We start from the raw sequence: 24,336 nt of genomic DNA, 5'->3' as shown, positions 1-24,336 counted from the left end.
TTGGAAAGGAGTCCTCTATCAGCAATTTTCAGAACCAGTTTAGAGTTAAAAATTTGCAGGTTTTCCACTGTAACAGGATGTTACTGTTGTTTCTGTTGCTAGTTTCTTTAATTACCAAGAGTTTTCAGTCATGCAGTCTTCTTTTAAAGAGTTTTTCCAATTATTTTTTTTGCCTTCCTAGGATGCCGTTTGAGGATAGCTTAAAGTTGGGGTGGCTATGATCCCATTGACAGTCTCCCATGCCTCAGTACAAGCACTTTGACCTCTCTGTATGTCTGAGGAGGGAGATAAGCTGGAAACTGTCTGCAGAATAAAAAAAGACTTTTTTTTTTTTTCTCCCATTTGGCACTTTCAGCTGCATTACCGCAGGGCTGAATGAGCAGTAGTCCCCTTAATGAGGGAGGGAGTAGGAATGTGTGGCTGAGACTAGGAGTCAGCACATCAGCTGGAGTTTAAGTTGGCTCACATTGTTCTTGAGCCATGGCTGAAGTTATAGTATGTTCCAGTGCACAAATTCAACCTTGTACTTTTAAAATTTGTTGACATTATATCTTATCTTTAGTACACTTCAGCTACGGAAAAATAAAAAATTATTGTGTATTAAAACCCAAAATTTGGGTGTTTCTATGCTCATATGCTCCCATTTACTGTTCACATCCTATTTTCAGAACCTTCCAAGCAAATTAGACAAGTTTACTGCTCCTAACATTCTCAGTCTTGGTAGTGATGCCAGGGAATTTGTGCACTATTGTTGCCAAAGATGAAAAACTGCATGAAAATATGTTCTTAATATATTTCAGGGTTTTAGCAAAGTTTTTAGATGTGGAAGGATAGAAATAAAAGCATGTTTGACATACCTAGACTTAATGTGATGATGCTGGCATGGTTAATTGCCCTTTATTCTTCCAAGTAAGGTATTGTAAATTGGGTTAAATGCTGGTTGTTTTTTTTTTTTTCCTGTGGGTGGTGAAAAGAGAATGGTTAGATGAAAGGAAAATCCTGAAATGAGATCATGTCTGCTCTGTGTGGACTTCAGATTCCACATAAGAGTGGAGTCCACAGCCAAATGTAATTCACTCCATTGTATTGCAGTAATCCTGCACTTGAGTTGGGGCAACACCCAGTATCAATATAGGCTGAGGGATGAAGGTATTGAGAGCAGCCCTTCAGAGAAGGACTTAGTGGATAAGAAAATGAATGGGAGTGAGTAATGTGCACTTACAGCCCAGGAGGCCAGACCATATCCAGGGCTGCATTGAAAGCAGCATGGCCAGCAGGTTGTGGGAGGTGATTCTGCCCCTTTTTGTCTGTCGGGACCTCACCTGGGGTTCTGCATGGAGCTCTGAAGTCTTCAGCACAGTAGAGACGTTAGCCTGTTGGAGCGAGTCCAGAGGAGGTCCACAAAGATGATCAGAAGGTGCTCCTATGAAGCGAGGCTGAGAGAGCTGTGGTTGCTCAGCCCGAAGAGAAAGCTCCAGGGTAATCTTATTGCAGCTTTTCAGTACTTAAAGGGGGCTTGTAAGATTTTTAGCAGAGCTTATTGTGACAGGATAACAGATGGTGGGTTTAAACTGAAAGATGGTGGATTTTAACTAGATGAAGGAAAGGAGTGGTGAGATATTAGCCCAGGTTGCCCAGAGAGGTGGTAGATGCCCCATCCCTGGAAACATTTAAGGTTGGGTGGGACAGGGCTGTGAGCACCTGATCTAAAGAGCAGGTGCTGCTTATTGTGGAGCAATTGGACTAGATGACCTTTAAAGGTCATTTCACATCCAAAGCATGCTATGATCCTATGGTGACTTAATGTTTGATTAGGACCCTGCCACCACAGTGGTTGAATTCATCAACTGTACCCAAATTCTGGGGAGAAAAAGGTGATAAGCAATTAAGACAATTTTTTTTAGATGCAGAGTTGTGCAAGCTCTTGAAGAACTGTGTAGTAGAGGATTAGAAATAAGATAGGTTTTCCCATTTTGCAGAGTTTAAAAATCCATTTTGAAGAACTATTAAAGCTATCACATAAAGATGCAAAAGTAGTTATTTTTTAACTTGACTGGTCATTCTGTAGTATCTGAACATAATCACCTTAAACAATAAGAAGAGAGCATCTGGTCATAACCACTTTAACAGCAAACATATGCATGATCTGTCTTATTTCAGTAGAAAACTGTTAATTTAAGTTGTATTCAGAGTAATGGTATGACTTTGGAATTAAGTGTGCAGTCAGTTAGCTAATATATAGTATCTTAAACAGCTTAAACACTGAGCATTTCTCACTTGGGTCACTGAGGATCATTACTGTTTAAGACTTTCTGATCATAGATCACTTATTTAAAAGCCTAGTTTTAAGTTCTGGTTTTTGAAATCTCATCTGTATTTCTTTTTTTCCCCCCTCCATTCCTTTAAAACAAAACTAAATACTGGGTTGAATATGCACCGTTAAATTCAGTATAGAAATCATCTAACTTCCAAAGTTGGTGGTTTGGGTTTTTTTTAGTCCAACCTGTACTTTAAGAATTAACTAGGTGTTTCTCACAGGAGGAATCTCAACTATTTTTCCAATGCCTATGCTGCTGCAGTCAGTGCTGTGGACCCAGATGCTGGAAATGGAGAACTGTGCATTAAGGTTCCCTCAGAGCTGTGGAAACATGTTGATGGTAAAGTACAGAGACCATACTGAAAGCTTAACTTAAGAGACTATGTGAGTTAGCTACGAGTTTGCATAGGACAATACTAAGCTTATAGAAAGAGACATAGTATTACATTATTTTATGAAATGATGGTTATACTGTTTCATTATTCCTGACCCATATCTTTCCAGCTGATGATATGGAGAAGTACTTGGAAGATTTCTTAACACTCTTTACAAAGTCTTAGGTGGTCATGAGCCCAGAAGTATACATGAAGAAGTGGGTGTAATGGAGTATATTGGGTGCTAAATTATAACTTTGAAGCTGCTTCCAGTATATATGATACAACAAAGAAAATAATTTACAAGGATATGTCTATGTACATCTTTTTTTAAAAAGCAAATTATTTTTTTCTCATCTCACTTTGTTTTAAGATTCATTTGGTAGTGAAAAGTAGACTACTTGATAAACTGGTCTACTAGATCCTGGAACAAGTAACTGTTCTAATAAATCACTCTCTAGTAAATCACTCTTGTATTGTTTCATCTCATGCTTTTTATCAGTTTTTGTCATGAATTTGTGAGACTTGTGAGAGAGTAATAACTGTCATGAAGCTGACTCATGCAGTGTGGTCAGATGCATCTTAACTGGAAAGGTGCTTTTAGTTTTTAAGCTCCAGTTGTCTTTTACTTGCAAGCCTTAAAAGGGAAAATATTAAAACAGTTATAATTTGTCTTTCAAACTTCGAATGCCAAAATATGGTGAGACTTGTTGAATAAATTTCACCATATGCTTGAATTTCTTTTCTTTCCAGTTTAATCATAGGTGAGATTTCTGTGAAACTAAACCAAAGCAAAGACACAGTTGCAGGAAAAGCTTTAACTGTAGTAAGAGGTTGTAAGAAATTACAAATGGCAATAACATGTCTTTTAGGAATGTGCCTGTTAGATACAGTTTTTGTAGAAAATTATTTCAGCAAGGTACAAAGGAGGTCATGTTTAGAGTACAATCAATGTAGAAAGACTCTTTACTATTGGGAAGTTGGAAGATGAAATATAACTCCAATTGCAGATTTTGTTAATTAATAAAAATACTTTAAAATTCATATCCTGTAAGTTAAGCTTTGTAAGTTGACCTGGAGGTCCATGAGAATGAAGTAAATAATCTTGAAAGACCAAGAGTCAAAAAAACTGAGTGATTATTTTGAAATAACTTTCATTTAAGTTGTATATATTTACTCCAATTTCAATCTTGGTGCTGCAGAGTTAAAAGTCCTGAAAGTGCATATAAACTTCTCTCTGGACCAGCCAAAAGGAGGCCTTCATTTTGTGGTACCCAACATGGAGGGCAGCATGGCAGAAAGAGGCGCTCATGTCTTTTCATGTGGTTATCAAAATTCTACAAGGTAAGAAAACTATGATTGAATGGTAGACTGTATTTCTCAAAGTGTAGAAAATAAGAGTAATTTATTTGTATTCTTCTAAGTTTGAAAAATTCTGAAATTAAGTTTGTGCTTGAAAGGAGCTTACCAGTTTGAAGTAGCATCTAATGATTAGTAATTAGCATTTCCAGTCTTTATAGCTCAGGAGCCTGCAATGCTTTATAAAATTAATGTTTAGTAGGAGTTAGTATTGACAATCTGCAAAGTATTTAAGAAGATAGTTTGGAATTTGAGAAGAAAATCTGTGAAAGAGAGGTTATTATTGTTATGTGTAATTGTTAACCGTTTCCCCCTAATCCTAACTTCGCTAGGTTTTGGTTTCCTTGTGTTGATTCCTATTCTGAGTTGTGCACTTGGAAGCTTGAGTATACTGTAGATGCTGCAATGGTGGCTGTTTCAAATGGAGATTTGGTGGAAACTGTATATACCCATGATATGAGAAAGAAGACTTTTCATTACATGCTGACTATTCCAACTGCAGCTTCTAACATCTCCTTGGCAATAGGACCTTTTGAAATCCTTGTTGATCCGTACATGCATGAGGTAATTATTGTCATAGAGGTCCTTTGTTGTTTTTTTTGTTTGTTTCTAGAGAATTAGTGACTATTTTTATGTTGCAACTGGTATATGTTGGTCAGATATGAGTATGTCTAGATATGATCTCCATTAATAGAGTTATATGATAAAACTTGTCCAGTAATGCCTATATATAAATTTGTCTCCAAGTTAATGCATTTGAACGAACAATAATCCATTTATGCCTGAATTTATGGGGCTGATTTAGTTGGAATTGATAAAAGTGTATTTGTGAAAATAGCATTAAACTTATCCCATTGCTGGTAGTAGATGAAAATTGTTGCTACACCATTGAGTAGTCTTCTGAACTAAATTTGACACTGAGGTTTCATTCTTAACAGATTGTTGCCACCAGTTTACCTTTACATCTTTCTTTCAAATTAGGTAAGGATGGAGTTGGCAGGCAGATTAAGTTAGTAGTTCAGCGTGAGGACTGGCCCGTATATTCTTCTTTTGAAAGAATGATAAGAAAGTACTGGGAAATGGCTGTTTTCCTTGATCCAAAGGCAGACAGCAGATTTTAGTTCTCAGCAGTGGTATTCTGTTGACTTTTACTGGTGGGACATATTTCCTTGTGAAAGATAATAGCTGTTAAAAAACTAAAAAAAAATCAGTTGTTGATATTTGAAAAACCCAGTGATGAATTTCTGGAGTTTCACTTCTGTAGAGCTGACCTGAAGGTATGTGTAATTGTGAACTTGGTTCCTGTATCACTGCTGAAGTTGGTGGTGTTGCTTTATATTTGTTAACAAGTCTTTTCAACAAGCACCGTTTCACCGATTTAAAGAAAGCTAATACCTTTACCACATAAAACAAAAACACTTTGTCCAAAAGACCTTGAATTGCAAAATCAAAGGAAAATGTCAAGTTTTTAAAAATGATGGACATTACTAGACAGACGTTGTTACTGTGCATTGTCTGCTAAAAATCATTCTGTTGCTGCTGTTGCTCTCACAATTATGACATTCCGTCGCACTTTTCGTTCATGGTAGTCATTATTACAGCTTGAAAATACTTCAGTTAAATTTATGGCAGCTGTATTTTCGTTGTGTTGTGGCATTTTTCTTCTGTTATGTAATATATTTGTACCAAATTTTCCTTTGTTTTTAGGTGACTCACTTTTGCTTACCACAACTTCTCCCGTTGCTCAAACATACCACGTCATACCTTCATGAGGTGTTTGAATTTTATGAGGAGATTCTTACCTGCCGCTATCCATACTCCTGTTTTAAGACTGTTTTTATAGATGAAGCTTATGTTGAAGTAGCTGCTTATGCATCCATGAGTATTTTCAGGTTAGTATTGGAGAAAATTACAACTTCTAAATCCACAGTCCTAAAAGCTGTAGATCTGAGACTATTGAGAAATACATGAGGTTCTTATTTTTGTAGCTTGAGTTTTGGACTCTCTAGTTTGTAAAGGCTGGCTTTTGCTGACATTGCAGGCTTTTAACACCATTTTCAGTGTCATCTGGTATAAAGATGTTGAATATTTTATCTTTTAGAAAAACTTGCCAGTGGTTTTATTAGAAACACTTTGCATTAAATATTTAAGATCAAATTAAGTGCAGAAGTTTGATTATGTTTTATTTTTTTCTTCAGCTGGGAGATGGTACTAGGAATCCAAAAGGGTTTCACCAGTTAAACTGCTTGTCTTTACACAGAGAGTTCTATATGGCTGGTAATTGCAGGAGATCTGCCTGGATTTAGGGTTTTTAAAAAAAGATGTTATTATTGTATTAGAAAAACAGTGAAGGAATTATTTTATTTGATTAGGCTTTTAAAGGAAGGTCTCTTTGTTTCTTTGGAGCTGGTGCTTATATTGTGGCATTTTTCTTTTTATGGGGGTCCAGCACAAATCTCTTACACAGCGCAATGATTATAGATGAAACTCCACTGACAAGGAGGTGCTTAGCACAGGCCCTGGCCCAGCAGTTCTTTGGATGTTTTATATCCCGAATGTCCTGGTAAGTATTTTACCATTTCACTCTCCAGAAAATTGGGAAAATCAAGGAAACTCAAATATCAATTTGCTTATTGCATTTTCTCAGAGTAGGTGAAACAGTAACTGTAGAAAAGGAAAAAGCAAACAAACCACACAATAATAAAACAAGCTCAAAAAATGAAAATCCATGAATGGGTTGGTTGGTTTGCTTGTTGTGAGATATTATGGTCAAAAGACTGTAAGATTGAACATGTCTCTCAGAAATTAGTGCTACTGAATGTTGTAGTGTACTTTGGCAGAAGGGAAACTCTTTATGTGTCATTAGTAAATTTCTGTCCCATATTTTGGATGAAGAAGTGTAGCCTTCCTAGGAAGTACTTGTGGAGTACAGAAGCTCAGAGAGGGAAATGCAGACATTACTGATAAATGGACAAATTCACTGGGGTCATAAGCTGCCTGGAACTCCACTGCTCAAAAAATCTCTGCCAGCTGCCTCTTGTGGTTCTGATCAATGTTTATTTTAAAGCCTTTTTCATACACTTTATATATCAGGGACAAGGAGCTCATTATGCTTTTCATGGCTAAAAAGGATGTCCTAGAGTGTCCTTGGCTTAAAAAAAATTAAACATTTTTCTAAAAAATAGAAATTAGTACTATTTTAATTTCTATTGCTCTTTTTCTTATTTCTAGCCTACTTCCATTCTGAAGACAATTTTAAACTCATAATGACTCCTGTTCTTTTAAGGTCTTTATTTTACTTACTTCATCATACCCTGTATGTCATTCTCATATTTAGAATTCTAGTTTGTGATAATTTTGCAGGGGTTTTCCCATATTTTTCTCTCTTAGAACATAACTTTTAGCAGAGGTATTTAAATGACTGCCCTCTAAATTGCGTGACAGGTGTTTTGTCTACTTGCTGTCCAAATCTTCTGCATTGCATTGAGATGTTTTTCACAAAATTAAGGTCATGAGCAGTTGTTTTAACTTTAATGTCCATTTCTGCTGTTTCATTGTTACCGTTTCAGCTAAAATAGTTTGGTTTTCTATTTTAATCTGAGCTCCTGTACAAAACTTCAGTTTTCCTTGGCTTTACAGTTCCATCAGTCCCATCCAGATTTCCCGTTGCATAAATTGGTTCACAGCTCATCAGACATAGAGAACTTAGATAACCTGCTGAAATATGGGGCTATTTTGAGCTGCTCAAAAATACTAACCCTTGCAAAATACCTTGTGAAGTGTTACAATGAATGTTTCTTTCTTATTACAGGTCAGATGAATGGGTGCTAAAGGGAATCTCTGGTTATATTTATGGTCTTTGGATGAAAAAAACCTTTGGTGTTAATGAGTATCGCCACTGGATTAAACAGGTAACAATATAATAGTAATATTTTCTGTATATTTCAGACATTTTGCATCAAAGAAGGTGCAATATAAAACTGGATTATAATATAGTCTTGCATTACAATCTGAAGAAATACTCAGTAGTGGCAAAACTTAGAGCTGAAATATTTTTACCACGTGCTGCAAGGGAAAACACCAAACACACTAACCAAAATATGTTTCTGGGACCATTTCATGAATAATAATTTTCCTTGTCTCTCTGTGGAATTGGTTTTCCTCTTTTTGTTTAGGCTTTTGTGCAAAACCCAAAACAGTAAAAAAATATTTTATTTCTTAACACTTAGAATAGAATATAGGATTCTTACGGAAATATTCAGTGAATTTGTTATACTGTGATGGCTGTCCATATAGGCAAGAAGGGCTCCAGTGTTAGCTTGGATCAAGAACAGAGCAGGCATTTTTTAGTATCATTTCAGTGCTAAATAAAACTGTAAAGAAAAACCCCAACTGTTTGAAGAGATTTCTTTTCTTGGAAATGAAATTTCAGTCTATACCTTCTATTTCCATAGGTGATGCTCTGAGACTGTCACTTCTGAGTGATAGCATCAGTGACTCCTCATTTTTTTCCAGTAACATTCATTCACAGAAGGATTTATATCTTCTCTCTCTTCTCTCATCACATTCTCTTACTCTCCTTATTCCAAAAAAAAAGATTCTTAACCCCACGGACCCCATTTATATCTCTTACTCACATGGGGACCCAGTACAATGTCCTTATCAGCCTAATGTAGATTCATCTCACTAGTTTGTGTGCAGTCTGTGTTAAAGGTGTGGGTGCTATAGAGAACAGCAGAACTAGATGAAGGTTTGTCTTGAGTGTTCACTGCTGAGTGCAGTTGGGTATTATCTGCTGGATAGTATCATCTTCCCTATGAGTTAGTGAAGTGCTTCATTGTACAACTAAGGGATGCTACTGTCCCAGCCTCTGAGTTTTCTCTTACTGCTTTGAATGTATTATCAATGTATGAAAGTGTGTAAGCTGAATCAATGAGTAACAATATGTATTAACATTTGGAAATTCCTTGACTAACATTGGGTTGTAGACAGACATCAATTCATTTTCCCTGTGCTCAAGCTTGCCTAATTTGATTCAAAAGCCATGGTGACTGTTGGGTGACTGCAGAGCCCAGGGATACATTCTGCCTTGAAGTGTGCTTGTTAACATGAGCACACAAATACAAAGTTGGGTTCCAGTGCAGAGCCTACTTCTATCTGTCTTGGGCATAGATGAAGGTGAGCTTCTATATGCTGAAGTCTGCTGTGTGGCTATACCCAGTATTACTTACCAGTGCAAGAAAGTGGTTTCTTTTGGTCAGAGACAACTTATTTATTGAACAATGATACTCTTTAAGTATATTACAGTTAAATATTGTTGTGGGTTGTCCTGCCATTCAAACCCAGAACAGATACTAACTCCTAATTTCTCCTGTTTTGTTCTTTGCCTTGCTGAGGAACATCCCAATTTTAAAATGCTCTTGTGTTTGTAAACAAGTTTAGTTAGGACACATGACATGAACAATGGTATGAAAAGCTTTCCTGTCTTCTTTAAATAATTTCTCTATTTTTCAAAATTCTGGGTTTTTTTAATGTATGTTGTACTTTTTAGGAGTTAGATCAAATAGTGGCATATGAACTGAAGACTGGTGGAGTTCTGCTGCATCCAATATTTGGAGGAGGAAAAGAGAAAGACAAGTATGTTTATTTAAAGTTGCAAGTCAATACAGGGTATATTCTTATGGGGCAATTAATACATGCCTTAGGTATGTGTATAGCACAACGCCAGAGGCTGAAGATCTTCAGCTGATGAAGATATGTATTACCAGTCTTATGAAGTACATCTTGAGTATATTGCATTGGTATTTTTTTGTTGTTTTTTTCTTTAAATCTTGAAGGGTATTAGTTATAGTTAACGTTTATAATATTGTTATGAAACTATGTTTTAAATAAGAGGACAACAGAGAATATGGAGCCAGAAATTTGACCTGAGCTATTTTTGGAGTGGTTGATAGTCTTTAGGTTTTTTACAGTTTCATGAATTTTATTCTTCCTTTTTCTATTCACTCTCAGTTAACACCTTGCAATTTTACACTAAGATTTCTTAATCAAGAGGAAAAATAAAGTATTAGATCAGTTATCTGTGAAGTACCATTGTGAGCTGCTGAGTTAGTATTTTCTCAATAACTGTATCTTCAGTATTGCTAGCTATTTCCCCTTACTCCTTTTGTGATGGTCCTGTACTACCCACTGAGTAGTGTTAATCACTGGAGATAGAAGAATACTGGTACAAGTCAGATCATTAAGTTGACTGGGGCTTCAATAACAACTTTTTGCTGGGTGTCCTGCCAAATACATTTGTATTAGAGCAGTCCCAATTAATAATAATATGAAGAAAAAATTAGGTTAGTTAATAATCCCATTTTTCAACTAAGTGGGAAGAAGAATATGGAAATAAATCGCTGTGGGGAAAAAAATTCTTTCAGGCACATACATTTATGTGCAAAACATCTCTCGTAGATTCTTCCTCGTTTTGTGGTGTAAGATAAATACTGATCTCCAAAGCATGCCCTTGAAAAGAAAAAATCCCAAAGCCTGGGAAAGTGACAGAAGAGATACTTCAGGTTAACTTCTGTATGGATGAAAGCTTTGAAACAAAACTTTTTGTGTTACATTTCTATTATGCTCTCCCCTCTCAGATTTTGGTTCCCTTCAGCCTTTGATTGTGCTGGTACCACCCTGTTGTAAAAATTAATTACCTCAAGAAATGCATGTAGATATATTTCAAATGGAAGAAGCATATTAACCGGTTTATGTTGGAAGTCCAGAGTGTGTTTGAGAGCATGAGCATTATAAATTTCCATGGATGAGCCAACATTTTCAACTTTGACTTTGAAAAAGGTTCTATGTCCATATTGCAAATTTTAATTCTCATTTGGTGCTAATTCACTAAAAGTTAGAGAAGTATAATGATTTAAGACAAATATTATCAGAAGAAATATATTAATATTGAATGAACTACAAAACACTACTGTCAGATGCAAACTTGTCTTAGTTTTGATTTTTCAGTTAAATAGTGTAACCAGTACCAAAATCAATCAACACTTAGTAAATTTAAGAAGATTCAGCGTATGTGTCCTGGCTTGGTTGTAATTTTCAAGAAAAGAGTTCTACCAAAGTCAATCAACTGTATAATTTGAAGCCGGATAAAGAGTTTATATGCTGAGACCCAATTATTATACAAAGTCTGAACCATAACCTCAGTTTCCTTCTGCATTTCATGGTTGCTAACCATTCCCTTGGAATGGAGAAGTATCCAAAACAATAGGATCACTTTGATCAAGAGAACTGTTAACAATTGCCTGTCAAGTAGAAACAACCAGCAGTAAACCTAAAGTACCTTCTTATTCATACACCTAGGAAGAGTAGTACTTGCTTAAATTTAGAAATACTTTTCTATCTTCTTAAAATGTTTAAGCAGGCATTCATGAGTAAAGTCAGAGGAGTCTCCCAGTAAACAGAAGGATGGAAAAAACTGCTATGACATTGCAGCTACCTTGATTCTTGCCATCTCCTGAAACCTTAAGTGCTGCAAATAAGAAAGCTAATAAGTGCCGATACTGTCCTGGTAGAACTTTTGTAGGAATATGGGCTAGGCATTTTTTCAGCTATGTGGAATAGTTAAAATGGTCAAAGTTAAAATGGCTTGTTTGGTTGTTCAGAGTTTTGAAGACCAGTCTTTTCCAGGTTTGGCTTGAAAGATTAGGCATATAAACCTTATCTTTGATCATTACAAATTCAGCCTCACAGAGTCTTCTTCTAAAGGCTTTGAATAAAACAGAAGTCTGGTCCATCTGGAAATGGTTTAGTTAGCTTATCTGTGAGTGAGAATCGCAAGGGAGGAATCCAATTTCATTCTTAAAAATTTTAAGTAGCTGGCATTTTCTGTGTTGCAATGGGCAGTTTGTGATTCTCCACCAACCAGCATAAAATAATCCTGGATTCCCACTTCTTAAGAAATTGGCCTGACATAGTGTGGGTCTAGTTCCTTTAGATGTTTGTTATTCATTCATTGAAAACTCGAATGTCCTAGGAAAAAAACCTAGAAGAAGAAACATAGCACAGCAAAATACAGTGGCCACAGACTTAATTCATCAATAAAATCAAGCCAGTTTTCTATTTATCTCCACTTCTCAATTTTAAAGGGAGCTAAAAAGTCTTACTTTTCTTGAGAATTACATTATTAAATCTACTTTTCTACTTTGAAACTGGGATATAGGTCACAATGTTTGTGCTCTGAAATGCAAGACTTAGGGGAGAAAATTTTAAAGCTCATCAAGATTAAATGTTTTGGTGTTTTTGTTGCTCTATAGACACTAAGGCTATCTAGAAATCAGTCCTGTTTTTAAAAGTTTCAGGGTTTCACCATTTGTTTCTCTTCTGATAAGAAATGAACTTCAACTATTTTAAATATTTTGCTTATAGACATGAAGGGTATGTGTGAACACAATTCATGTTATGAAAAACAGCGTGGCAGCTGTCACATGGAGCTCTGCCTAGTCTTCCTTGGCCTGTTCTCTGATTTAGAAGGTAGTGGTTTGCCAAAGTATTGAAAGCATCAGGTTGATGATTAAGACAAAAACAAGCAATTCCTTGGGTTTATCACATGAAAGTCTGCAGTGAATTTTAAAACTACTACTTTTCTTTATTTAAATAAATGCTGTAATTGTAAAATATTATGTACAGTCAGTTTAAATGGAAGTGAAGCAGGGGAAATGTTCATTCACAAATAACTTCTAGACTCAAGTCACGGATTACTTGCTTTGGTTGCTGCTGCCACCACTGTCTTTACAGGACTCCCCAACATGTATTACCTACCCTAAATCCCTCTACAGAACTTGATCTATTCCATTTACATACACCCATGTCACCTTTCTGTACAAGTGTACAGTGGTTTTAAGCCTGTCATAATTTAGACCTGTAAAGCAGTAGAAGTGAACCTAAATAGTAGTTGGTGTAGCTATAATCTTGGTTCCTGAGATACATTTCAAGTTTTGTACCATAAAATGCAAAATAAAGACCTGTACTTTTTATTTTTCAGCCCTGCATCACATTTGCACTTTTCTATCAAACACCCTCACACACTTTCCTGGGAATATTACACTATGTTCCAGTGTAAAGCACATCTTGTTATGAGACTGATTGAGAACAGGATTAGCATGGAGTTCATGTTACAGGTAGGTATCTAAATGTTTATGTGACTATAAGCAACTTTTTCTTGTTAGTTTGATTTCTATTCACTAAATGGATTTTAAAGAAGAACAAAACGTAATTGTAGGATCCTATTTATCAGAAATTGAGGTTCTTGGCCTTTAGTATTAACTAAACAGAAAAGCTTAGTTTATGTATTGAAATATTAAGTTAAAGTAATAACTTTTTATCCTTCTAGGTTTTCAACAAGTTGTTGAGTCTGGCCAGCACTGCTTCATCTCAGAAGTTCCAGTCACACATGTGGAGTCAGATGCTGGTTTCCACATCTGGGTTTTTGAAATCTATCTCCAATGTCTCTGGCAAAGACATCCAACCTTTAATAAAGCAATGGGTGTATCCTTTCTATTCTTAGTCTGAATTGTTAATATGGAGAATAAGTTTGGTTTTTAATTGGCACTGTTAAAGGAATGTGAAGAAAGGTATGAAATATATTTGCTTAAAACAGTTAAGAACATTTTTCTTTGATTTAGATATCTATGTGAGCCACAGGTTCACTGTGAACTCCTTTCGTGGCCACTCATGGTACACTGGCTTTTTCATGTGTTCTTTACTAGGAGGAATTTCATTATTTTAAGTTTTACTTTGAAAGAAGCACAAGAACTCTGCTGGAATTCAAGGCCAAATTATACTAGAGGGATTCCAGAGGACACTGCCCATACAAATATGCTGAAGTCTGACATGGAAAATGCTATAGTCTGCTGCCTTTTAAGATGTTATTTCCAGTAAATCACCATGAAATAAGTAACCTAAAGTGCAGACTGATAATTTAAAATACACTGGCATTTAATAGTTTGGTAGCTTGTGTTAATATTACCATTTCAGGTAAAATAAACATCTGTGTGTTGACTGTTTAAATTTTAGTGATATTAAGGAGGAGGATTTCTTATTTTGGATCGATATGAGGGTAAATTTGAATTTGTTTCATTTGACAGGTTTAATTGGTACTTTTAATTAATGTGACTGCAAACTACAGTAATATAGGACTGCAGCAAAACCATACCTTCCTGTTCTAACAGAAAATAACAGCAGGTATTTAGACTTCTTATTTGAGCTGACTTAATAATGTTCATGCATCCCAATATCTCACTGCATAATTAATATTTACAGAGTAATATGAGAACTTAGTATTTTACCTACATCAAAACTATTCATAAAGTATAAGTACACGTTATTCTAATTTCCATACTTAGGTATAGCTGCAGTGTGAGTATATGGACATATACAACCCTATTTTCTTCAACTGCTTGGCACAGCTAAGTGTCATCTTTACCAGATGGTAATTACCCACAGCTGGATGAATCTTAACTACATCTGTTCTGTAAGCAAGGAAGAATTGTAACTCAGATCTGGGAATTTTTCAGCTGCTGTGGATGTTGGCCTTAAGGCAAATCCTTTAGGCAAATACAAATTGGGTTTAATCCCATGGTTGCCACCTCCCTGCCATGCTTCAAACACGGTTGCACCTGTGATTGATTTTACACCTTGTAAGACCACAGTAGGTCTTTGTATTTTTTGGGAGGATATCTTACTACTATTAACTGGTGCTATCCTCTGCTATTAACAAGTGCTATGCTAATGCTTTGTTTAAACCTTGTGCTGAAGAAAACACTAACACTGCCTTAAGATGCACCTGACAATAAAGTCACAGACCTTTATGAAAGTGGCCACCATGCACAGAACAATCCTGAGCTATCTGACCAACTGACCATATTTTGGGTCAAAAATGCCCTGGACTAAAATATTTCATTCTAGGATTTTAGTTTTACTATAAATAAATAAAGTGTATCAAAGGCTGCCATACAAATAATGAATGATGAATTTATTCACAGAAACCACCTGGGATAAAAATGCAAAGAGAAATCATTACTTTTTATCATCTATAATATTATACTTTCTTGTCTGTGTGAACTCATGCATATACATGCAGACACAGGAATTCTCACAATGACCCAGGTTGAAAAACTGCAATAAAATAACTGAGTTAAATATAGCATTGGCAGAAAACAGAAGCTAATGTCTACATTTTCTCCTTGAGTTTTATTTAACTGAATATATAAATACAAATCATACCATTAAAAACAAAATCTTTAAAAGTTCATGAATGAACAAATGTAAGTGCTTCCATTTTCCTGATGTTCTTAAGGTGGGAAATTATAGGAATAAAGCAAGGGTGAAGAATGAAAACATCGAGAATTATGTTTGTTTATAAATACTGCACTGTGCATTAGAATTCCTATACTGCTTATTAGCGACCAGAGTGGAGTGGTAAAATTTTATGGTAGCTTTGCATTTAATAGAAAACGGAATGTGTTGGAATTGGAAATAAAACAAGACTACACATCTCCTGGGACACAGAAATATGTGGTAAGGTCAATTTTCCATATTTTACGTGCATGGGACAAGCATGATAAATACATTAATAAGCATAATTTTAATGCTAATAACAAAATCTTGTGAACTTGAAGGGTCCTCTTAAAGTGACAGTGCAAGAACTTGATGGATCATTCAACCATACATTGCAGATTGAAGAAAACAGTCTTAAACATGATATACCTTGCCATTCTAAAAGCAGAAGGTAAGAACTACATTGCAATCTGCAAGTATTTTTCGTATGGGTATATGAAAACATGTAGTGCATTTGATGATAAATGTATGCTCTTTTCAAGTTTTATGTTTCTGTTTTCTTAATTTTACTGAATTAGATTTACTCCTGCTGCAGTGAATGGAAGAAAACAGAATTTACTACTGTTCATAGGCAGCAAGAAACCTTACATTTTATATGCAGTTGTTAATTATAAGTCGTTTCATAGAAGTTTTATAAACAACTTACATGGAACAAGCTCATATGCCTTTTAATGGGAAAGCCAAATGAAGAGGAGGACAAATGTAGTCCAGAGGAGTAACTGAAGATACATGAATGAAGCCATTGCATAGCTTTCTAGAAGACTGCCATGGCTGTTTTCTAAACCTAATGAACAAGAAAAGTAACAAATATCCAAATAGATTCTCTTATTTTCCTAATGCGTTTTAATATCTACTTTGACCTCTACTTCTCAAGGTTGTAAGTTTATTGTAGAAATTATGAGTTTAAACCAATGTAAAGTATTGGTGATTATTACTTGAGCAGAACTGTTGCACAGCTCAACTCTGCAAATATTTTTTGTGGGCAAATGCATTATTTTTTGGTGTGATGAAATACATGAGAGAATATTTTCACAGGCTTAAATTTCATCTATAAACGTATTTTTTGCTAGTATGATAATTAATACATTTTTTTCTATTTTCTCTCTTCTTTCCTTTTTAATAGAAATAAGAAGAAAAAGATTCCACTGATGAATGGAGAAGAGGTGGACATGGACCTTTCTGCTATGGAGTAAGCTACCTAGCTGTAGTTTCTCATTGTGAGGTTGAGCCATGTTCCCCTTATGTAAAGCAAGCTATTTTGAGTTATTTGATAGTAATGCGCTTCATTATATTATATGACTGGCAAATTTCAAGACTGTACCACAATTCTTTGCTTTCTTTAAGACTTTTCTTCTGCAGCTGGGGAAATGTTGGCAGAGTGTAAAATGTATGGGTCAACTACTATAATCAGTTAAAAAACAATCTTAGGCATGATAAATTGATACAACTAATTACTTAATTTTCTTACATACTTCTGGTTATATCTTTCAGCTTACTTTATAGAAAAAATGCAAACAAGAATTTGCTTGAAACAAAGTAAGAGTGATTTTTGTTGGACCTTGAAGACCATTTAACTGGCACTAAGAGGAGTTCCTGAAATTTGTGGTTAATTAGGAAAAAATCCTTTTAGATTGAAAATAAGCAATTAAATGATTTGTACTGAAATTCATACTGGCATTCAGTTGGGACTGCTCAGCTCTTTGGAAGCAAATTCTTGCTCAATTTAAATGCTTGCCTTACCCTCCCTGAACTGGAGCCAGGGGTACTCTCAAAAATACTGAAGGTGTTGGTAACTTGTTTGTTTGCTGAGGGAAATAAATAATCTGCTCTTAAAACTAACAGTGATTCTTCTTCAGTTAGCATAAATATTTGTGATTAGTCTTGATCAGGTAGCTATTGCATTACATTGAGTTGAGACTTCTTAGAACTAAACTTAAGTTCCTATATGATTTTATACTAGTCAGTTATGCTAACCTTCTAATCTGCAATGTTGTTGTTCTTCTGTCCAGTTTGGATTCCTCTGCTCCAAGTGTATGTGATAATGTTCATTCTTTTTTATTCTTCTGAATCTGATCTATGCACTCTCCTTTTCACCGTCCTTTCTTCTTTAGTTACTGTCATGACAGTAGTTCTAAATATTCTACAGATGTATACAGAAATATATTGAAATTATACAGTAATTTACCATGAACTCAGATTTGTAGGTTAAAAATACTAAGCCACCATGTACACTGTGAAATGTGAGAGGTTTGGACTGATTGCCCTGTGAGACTATAGGTTTGCCATCCTAGAAGCAGGAGATTGCACCAAGTGACTCTCGAAACTCCCCCTCTAACTTAGATTCTTTTATGGTTCATTGAATATAAATACTTTAACTCATAACAGTTTAGAGCATCTTTTGAATAGTCTTGGAATGTTGTAAGCTATTAATTTTTTTCATGTCTGTCTTAGTGCTGATTCCCCTTTGCTCTGGATAAGAATAGACCCTGATATGTCAGTACTGAGGAAGGTAGAATTTGAACAGTCTGATTTCATGTGGCAATATCAGCTTCGATATGAGAGAGATGTGGTTGCACAAGAAGAAGCCATTCTGGCACTGGAAAAGTTCCCTACCCCAGCATCACGGCTTGCACTGACTGATATACTAGAGCAGGAACAATGTTTCTACCGAGTAAGAATGCTGGCCTGCTTCTGCCTTGCGAAGGTGAGGTTGTCTGAATGGAGTAAGGGAAGAAGTCTGACAGTCGTAAACGTTTGAAAATGGGTCAAAACTCATCATAGTTCCTAAAGTGGTTTGATATTTAGCTTCTTAAAAGTGTTTGCCAAGTATTTTGACGTGACTGATTTCAAAGGAGAGCCGTGTTATTTTAGTCTGTAGGTGGAGACTGCAGGCGGCTTTCATAATTGTCAAAATTGAGATGTCAGACATGAAAACCACAAGGGTTTTCCAGATTTCATTAAATGGCAGAAATAAAAGACTTTTTTTTTTTCATTTTTTCAGAGCCAAAGTGTGTTTTTTTTTTATTTTAGTGGGAAGTTCCTTGGCCTGTCTATTGAGAACTCTGAAGTGCTGAAATTCATCTCTTTCTCTAATGTGAATACAGATTGTGACTCTGTATCGTTTCAGATTGAATAGGGGCACAAAATAAACATCAGGTTGTTCTGCAATTAAATATTAAGAAATTAGATAATTGCCTTGAAAAGGCAAGATCTTTATTCTTTAAACATGAAATTTACATTAAGAAACAGCTGAGTGGAAACAAAAGTATAAGCATGTTCTCAACATCCTTTTAGGGATATAAAGGCATACTTAATGTGTAGAGTTCAGATTATTGGCATTTAGCTTGCTTTCTGTTGGGTACCACCTCCCTCCATCCCCCAAAACATGGAGGAGTTTCCTAACTGTGTCTAACATTTACATCTTAAGCCATTTTTTTTAAAGTTATACTGAACTGAAGGATGCAGGTGTACTTGCCATCTGAGAAGAAATAACACAAGATAGGTTATTTGTATTATGGTGTGAGGAACGTGCAAATACATTTAATTCTGAGTGTATGTTGTATCAATAGAATAAGTAGAAAACTTGGATTCTCTCACTATTTCATGGGAACTTCAAATGATCAGAACATTTAATAGAACGGTGAATATCTTAAAAATACAGTTAACTTGGAGAATATTTTGTGGGTTGAGTTTTATTTTTACATTGTTGCATAAATTTCACATTTGCAATTTTATTTTTGTCATCATGTTTTCTAAGCAGTTTTGGGAATTAAACTTCCTCTGCAGGTTCAGCCATTATGTACCTTAGAGAAAAAGCTTATACCTGCATTTTTTAGTTCAAAGACTTCAGTTACTGCAAAGGGAAAAGCCAGTTTGACCACAGTATTTTCTCGCTCTGACTTTCCTTTCAAAAAAATAGGGAAATGGTTTTAGTGATAAAGCACCCATCTTACATAAGAGCAAGGGTAAAATGGATTGCTACCTATCTTCATATAGCCTCTTGCTTTTCTTTCTCTTATTGCGTATGTTGTACCTTTTGATACAAGCTAAATAATTTAAAAGGAAGTCATTGAAATAATTTTCTTCTGTGTGAAAAGATTTTTCGTTAGTTTGTGGTGAGTCTGTACCAATGGAAACTCCTGCTAGATTGTAGGGTGCTTGGCCCCCTTTATTTGTTCACATGCAGGGACAGTTTTTCACTAGGCTCAATCTGTCATCAGGCTTAGGTGTTCTTGTCTGCAGGTTCTTACTGCTCCATACAGCAAACGTATGAAACCTAGGCTACTGGGAAGGTATAAAAGTAGTTTTGTCTTTGTGGAACCTTACCGCCTTCCACAGAACAGACTTCGTAGAAATAAATTTGTCTCACTGCACAGTGCTTCTGTGGAGTCAGAAAACTTGGCTTAGTAAATACAGAATTTGCTTCTAAAATTTAAAGGAGAAAATAATTAAGAACAGACATTTATCATGGAAGGGTAATTAGTTGCAGACATCTTCCAAGTGGAATGATTTTCATAAAATATACTTTTAATGTAGAGAAAATATTTTGGGGAGGACAGTGAAAAAGTAAGCTATGTATTATACCAATGAAAACATATCTATTTGAAGGACAGCATGTTCTTGGCAGTTATCTTTTCTGATGATAAGAAATGTGTATTTTTGCATAGCCAAACTAAATGTAAGTGGTGATGTTAATGTGATTTGCCTTCTCCTCTAATTACACAGATTGCAAATTCCATGGTAAGTACATGGACAGGACCACCAGCCATGAAGTCACTCTTTACCCGAATGTTTTGTTGTAAGACGTGTCCAAACATTGTGAAGACCAACAATTTCATGAACTTTCAAAGCTACTTTCTGCAAAAGGTAAATTATTGTTTTTTCACCAAACTTTTTAAAAGAAATACCAATATACAAAAATATTTCTGTGGTTGACAACAGCAGGAACATGAATATCACAATCCTGCTTTATCCCTCCATAAAACCCTAAATTAACTAGTTCTTTTCTCATATGATATCCATTTGTTCTGTCTTACTCGGAAATCAGTTAATAGAATTCTAGCAATTTGTTATGAGTAGCTGAAGCTAAATTAGGAGTTTCTTCACAGGAGTGGACTACATTTAATAATTATTTGTGAACTTGTTATTAAATAGAATTGATTGCACCTGTCTTAATTAATGGCAATGATATCACACCGCAAATAAAATCCCAAATCATACCTTAAACTGGCCTATTTTTTTAGTTCAGGGCACTGTGACATCTTCCTTGTCCTTCCCTTTCTATTGTCAACATCATGTGTTGCTGCAGCTTATTTTGATATTAATGCCGGTTTCTACTGGGATCTATAGTTGTTGGTTGTTCAGTGAATAAAAAAATCAGTTACAATGGTTTTGTCTCAATATTCAGTTTATAATTATGTATTATTAAATTTCACAGATTTCATATTCATGGTTATGGAGAAAACTCAAATTTTGTTTTCTTAGTCTGTCCAAAGCTGCTTCATCTTTCTGCCCACAGATCTTTCTTGGTGACTTTGTATTTTTCTCGTCTTGCCATTGTTCCTTCCCAGTAAATCTTACACTTTTCTCCCTTTTAGTTCCTTGTCCCAAGTTTACAGACCTAGAGTAAGACTCTTAAATATATGTGATTGTAGCCTACAGTGCTGCTTATCTCATTATAAAATGAATACCCAATTAGGCTAACACCTACCTGGCTAATAATTCTTCAGTCTTCACTGACTGTATTGGACCTGTAGCTCTCAATGGTAGTGGAAGCTTCACGTTCACATGAAAGCACCCAAATCTGGTGTCTGTCTCAGAATTACTTCCATCATTGTTTTCTGTGTTTCATTATTTTGCATTTTTCATTTGTTACTTTTTTTAATAGTGCTTTGATTTGAGAGTCTTTTCTTGGATATACAGACTCCTCAAATTTCTACATTATGACTGATAATTGAGTATGAATTACATAGTTTGATCTGAAAATTGCATAGCATGTGGTATGACTTTCAAAAGCATTTATCTGAGATCCACCATTGTAATGTTGCTCACTGGTCATTTTCAGAATATAGCTCTTTCCAGGGTGCAACTATCTTTTCACTAATGCAAGGATGATGTTCGTATTCATTTTATTACACAGACTATGCCTGTTGCCATGGCCCTTCTGAGAGATGTTCACAACCTCTGTCCTAAGGAGGTTTTAATGTTTATTTTGGATTTGATCAAGTATAACGATAACAGGAAGAATAAGGTAAAGAATGTGTTTATTTTCATCTCTCCCTTTTTTTGTTGAAAAGAGTCTGTTAATATATTGCATAATGTTTTATGCCACTAATGTAAATATATCCCTAGGAGAGTTGATGAAAAAGTGATACACTAAAGTAAACAGAATGTTCTGTAACTGACATTTCTGTGGCAGCATTTCTTGGATGATTCAAAGCTCTTTGTGCTTATTGTCTTACTAAAGACCTGCCTGTCTTCATCTGCAGACATGCTTTCTTACTTTATTCTTCTAGACCCACATGCATGAGGCTAATGTAGCATGGAAAGCTAAGCACTGACTTGTTGGGGTGTTTTTCACCTTGAGAAGAGTATTTGAAAGAGCAAGGAAAGGAAGGAACATTTTTTTAAAGATATATAGGACTGTGATTCTGGATTCTGAATTTCAGCTCTAGCTCATAGAAGTGGATTGTCTTCATCTAGTTAAAAGAACAGCTGAAACCCAGACTAATACTGTTCATCACTAAATTGAAGCATCTGAATTGGAACTGTGGTCACCTAAACTTCCTTCCCACAGAGATCACCTCTGAAGGGTGATGACATAACATTTAAGATCATGAAATTACACAAAATCACATCTTTTTAGCTACAACTGCTAAGAGCCTAGCATAATCTTTTCAATTAAATACCCAAAGTTAAGTGGAACAAATTTGAAGTGTCTTACGCCTCCCTTTCCTGTGTGAAACATACTGTAACAGGGCACTAGCTGCAAGATTACTGAAACTGAGTAAACGCAAGCACCAGTAGTCACAGATTGCAGTGAGTTGTGCTAACATCCCCCACCACCAAAGGGGAGATTCCACCTTTATTAACCTTGATGACTTTGATACTGAATATAGAAACGGATAGTTCTAGATGCTCACATTTAGAAATAACAGCTTTTCTTTTCCATATCTGGAGAATTTGCAGTGCCTGATTTTTCCACTTTTATGAAACAAGGTAGAACCATTAATATGCTTATATTGCAGAGTGAAGGTTAATGATTGACAGTATATATGTTTGCTCAATCACTCTCAAATCCTTTTTCAGAACAGATTCATTCCTGTGTTGCTCACTCTCATGCAATTTCTCACATGGTTTTTGTTCTAAGATCTTGTTCTGTAACAGTGCTTTAGCATTTCCTAACTTTTACACAATATTTGTTGCTATATTTGCTTGTGTTTAATTGCTGTTTTTATCTAGTTTTCAGACAACTACTACCGTGCTGAGCTGATTGATGCCCTAGCCAACTCTGTAACTCCTGCAGTCAGTGTGAACAATGAAGTTCGAACATTGGATAACTTAAATCCTGATGTTCGACTTATTCTTGAGGAAATAACTCGGTTCCTAAATATGGAGAAGCTTCTTCCCAGCTACAGGCATACCATTACAGTCAGGTGTGATATAATAATTATTCTACACTTGAAGAGAGCAAACATGTAAACACTGGGTGTTTTTTTTTTGGTTGGTTGGTTTTTTCACCTTCGTATTTGAGATTTTTGTCTTGTGTCTCTGAACCTTAAATGCCAGATTCCTTCCAATTTCCGAAAGCTGATAGTGCAATTTTGTTTTGATTGCTATTTTCTTTCAACATTAATTTCTATCAGTGTAGACTTTTGGTAGCAGGCATAAGTTGTTCATGCTTGTGCCTCTTTACAAAGAGCATTTAGAAAGTTCTGCAAAAGGTAGCCTTGTAACAATACTTGTAGATCGCACAGTGTAACCTGAGCTGTGTTTCCTCTGTAAGTTAGCACAATTGTACTGAAACCAAACAATGACTTAGACAGAATGGGGAATACTGTTCGTGTTTCAGCCTAATTCAGAATTAATGTAAGGCATGTGTTAATGCTCTGGAAGTAATATGTTTATTTGGATAACGTAATTCTAGAAGTGCACTACTTGAAGAAAGTAATTTTATTCTTACCCGGCATTCTATAAACCTAATGTAAATTTTCTCTTTCTGCCATATCTAGCTGTTTAAAAGCTATTCGAGTGCTTCAGAAGAATGGTCATGTCCCAAGTGATCCTGCTGTCTTCAAGTCATATGCAGAATATGGACACTTTGTAGATGTCCGAATAGCAGCATTGGAGGCTGTCGTTGATTATACAAAAGGTACTTTTTGTTTTTTTAAGTATTTTGACACTTTGTCACCCTTGTGATATAGTGGAAAAGTGTAATACTTTGCCTGAATAACTGTTTTCGCATTTTTGTAAGGGCTTTATTGCTTTGATCTTACTGTTGTCCATTCTGTCCAAGGACTTCTTAAACGAGATCAGCAATGGGGGATTTTAAGGCAATTGGAGTCTTTGAGTGAATGTGTCTGGTGGAATTTGGATGTACAGAATGCAAGCAGACTGTCATACAGAAAGCTGCAGAGGGACTTCTTAACAAAGGCATTTAGTGATGGGACAGAAGGTAATGGATTTAAACTGAAAGAGGGTAGATTAGATCTAAGGAAGAAGTTCTTCTTAGTGATGGTGGTGAGGCACTAGAAGGAATTGCCCAGAGGATGCCTCATAGAATCATAGAATCAAGAAGGCTGGAAGAGACCTCAAAGATCATCGAGTCCAACCTGTCACCCTAAACCTCATGACTATCTAAACCATGGCACCAAGTGCCACGTCCAGTGTTCA

The 24,336-nt window shown here is 35.5% G+C and overlaps 1 protein-coding gene across 1 annotated transcript in view; it reads left to right on the top strand.

Annotated features, from left to right (window-relative positions):
* Positions 1–24,336, top strand: part of TAF2 (TATA-box binding protein associated factor 2) — a 49,621-nt gene that overhangs the window by 7,056 nt on the left and 18,229 nt on the right. Inside the window, exons 4-20 of the mRNA XM_054385285.1 lie at positions 2,539–2,657; positions 3,894–4,035; positions 4,383–4,614; positions 5,758–5,942; positions 6,500–6,613; positions 7,862–7,961; positions 9,602–9,687; positions 13,091–13,226; positions 13,439–13,593; positions 15,510–15,624; positions 15,726–15,835; positions 16,568–16,633; positions 17,896–18,148; positions 20,170–20,310; positions 21,584–21,694; positions 22,906–23,099; positions 23,676–23,815. Of these exons, the coding sequence (XP_054241260.1) occupies positions 2,539–2,657; positions 3,894–4,035; positions 4,383–4,614; positions 5,758–5,942; positions 6,500–6,613; positions 7,862–7,961; positions 9,602–9,687; positions 13,091–13,226; positions 13,439–13,593; positions 15,510–15,624; positions 15,726–15,835; positions 16,568–16,633; positions 17,896–18,148; positions 20,170–20,310; positions 21,584–21,694; positions 22,906–23,099; positions 23,676–23,815 (2,399 nt within the window). The remainder of the gene's footprint in view (positions 1–2,538; positions 2,658–3,893; positions 4,036–4,382; positions 4,615–5,757; positions 5,943–6,499; positions 6,614–7,861; positions 7,962–9,601; positions 9,688–13,090; positions 13,227–13,438; positions 13,594–15,509; positions 15,625–15,725; positions 15,836–16,567; positions 16,634–17,895; positions 18,149–20,169; positions 20,311–21,583; positions 21,695–22,905; positions 23,100–23,675; positions 23,816–24,336) is intronic.

Source organism: Indicator indicator, chromosome 12 (genome assembly GCF_027791375.1).
Source record: "Indicator indicator isolate 239-I01 chromosome 12, UM_Iind_1.1, whole genome shotgun sequence".
Lineage (NCBI taxonomy): Eukaryota > Metazoa > Chordata > Aves > Piciformes > Indicatoridae > Indicator > Indicator indicator.
The sequence above is the reverse complement of the archived record's forward strand: the minus strand, read 5'-3'. Positions and strand labels throughout refer to the sequence as shown.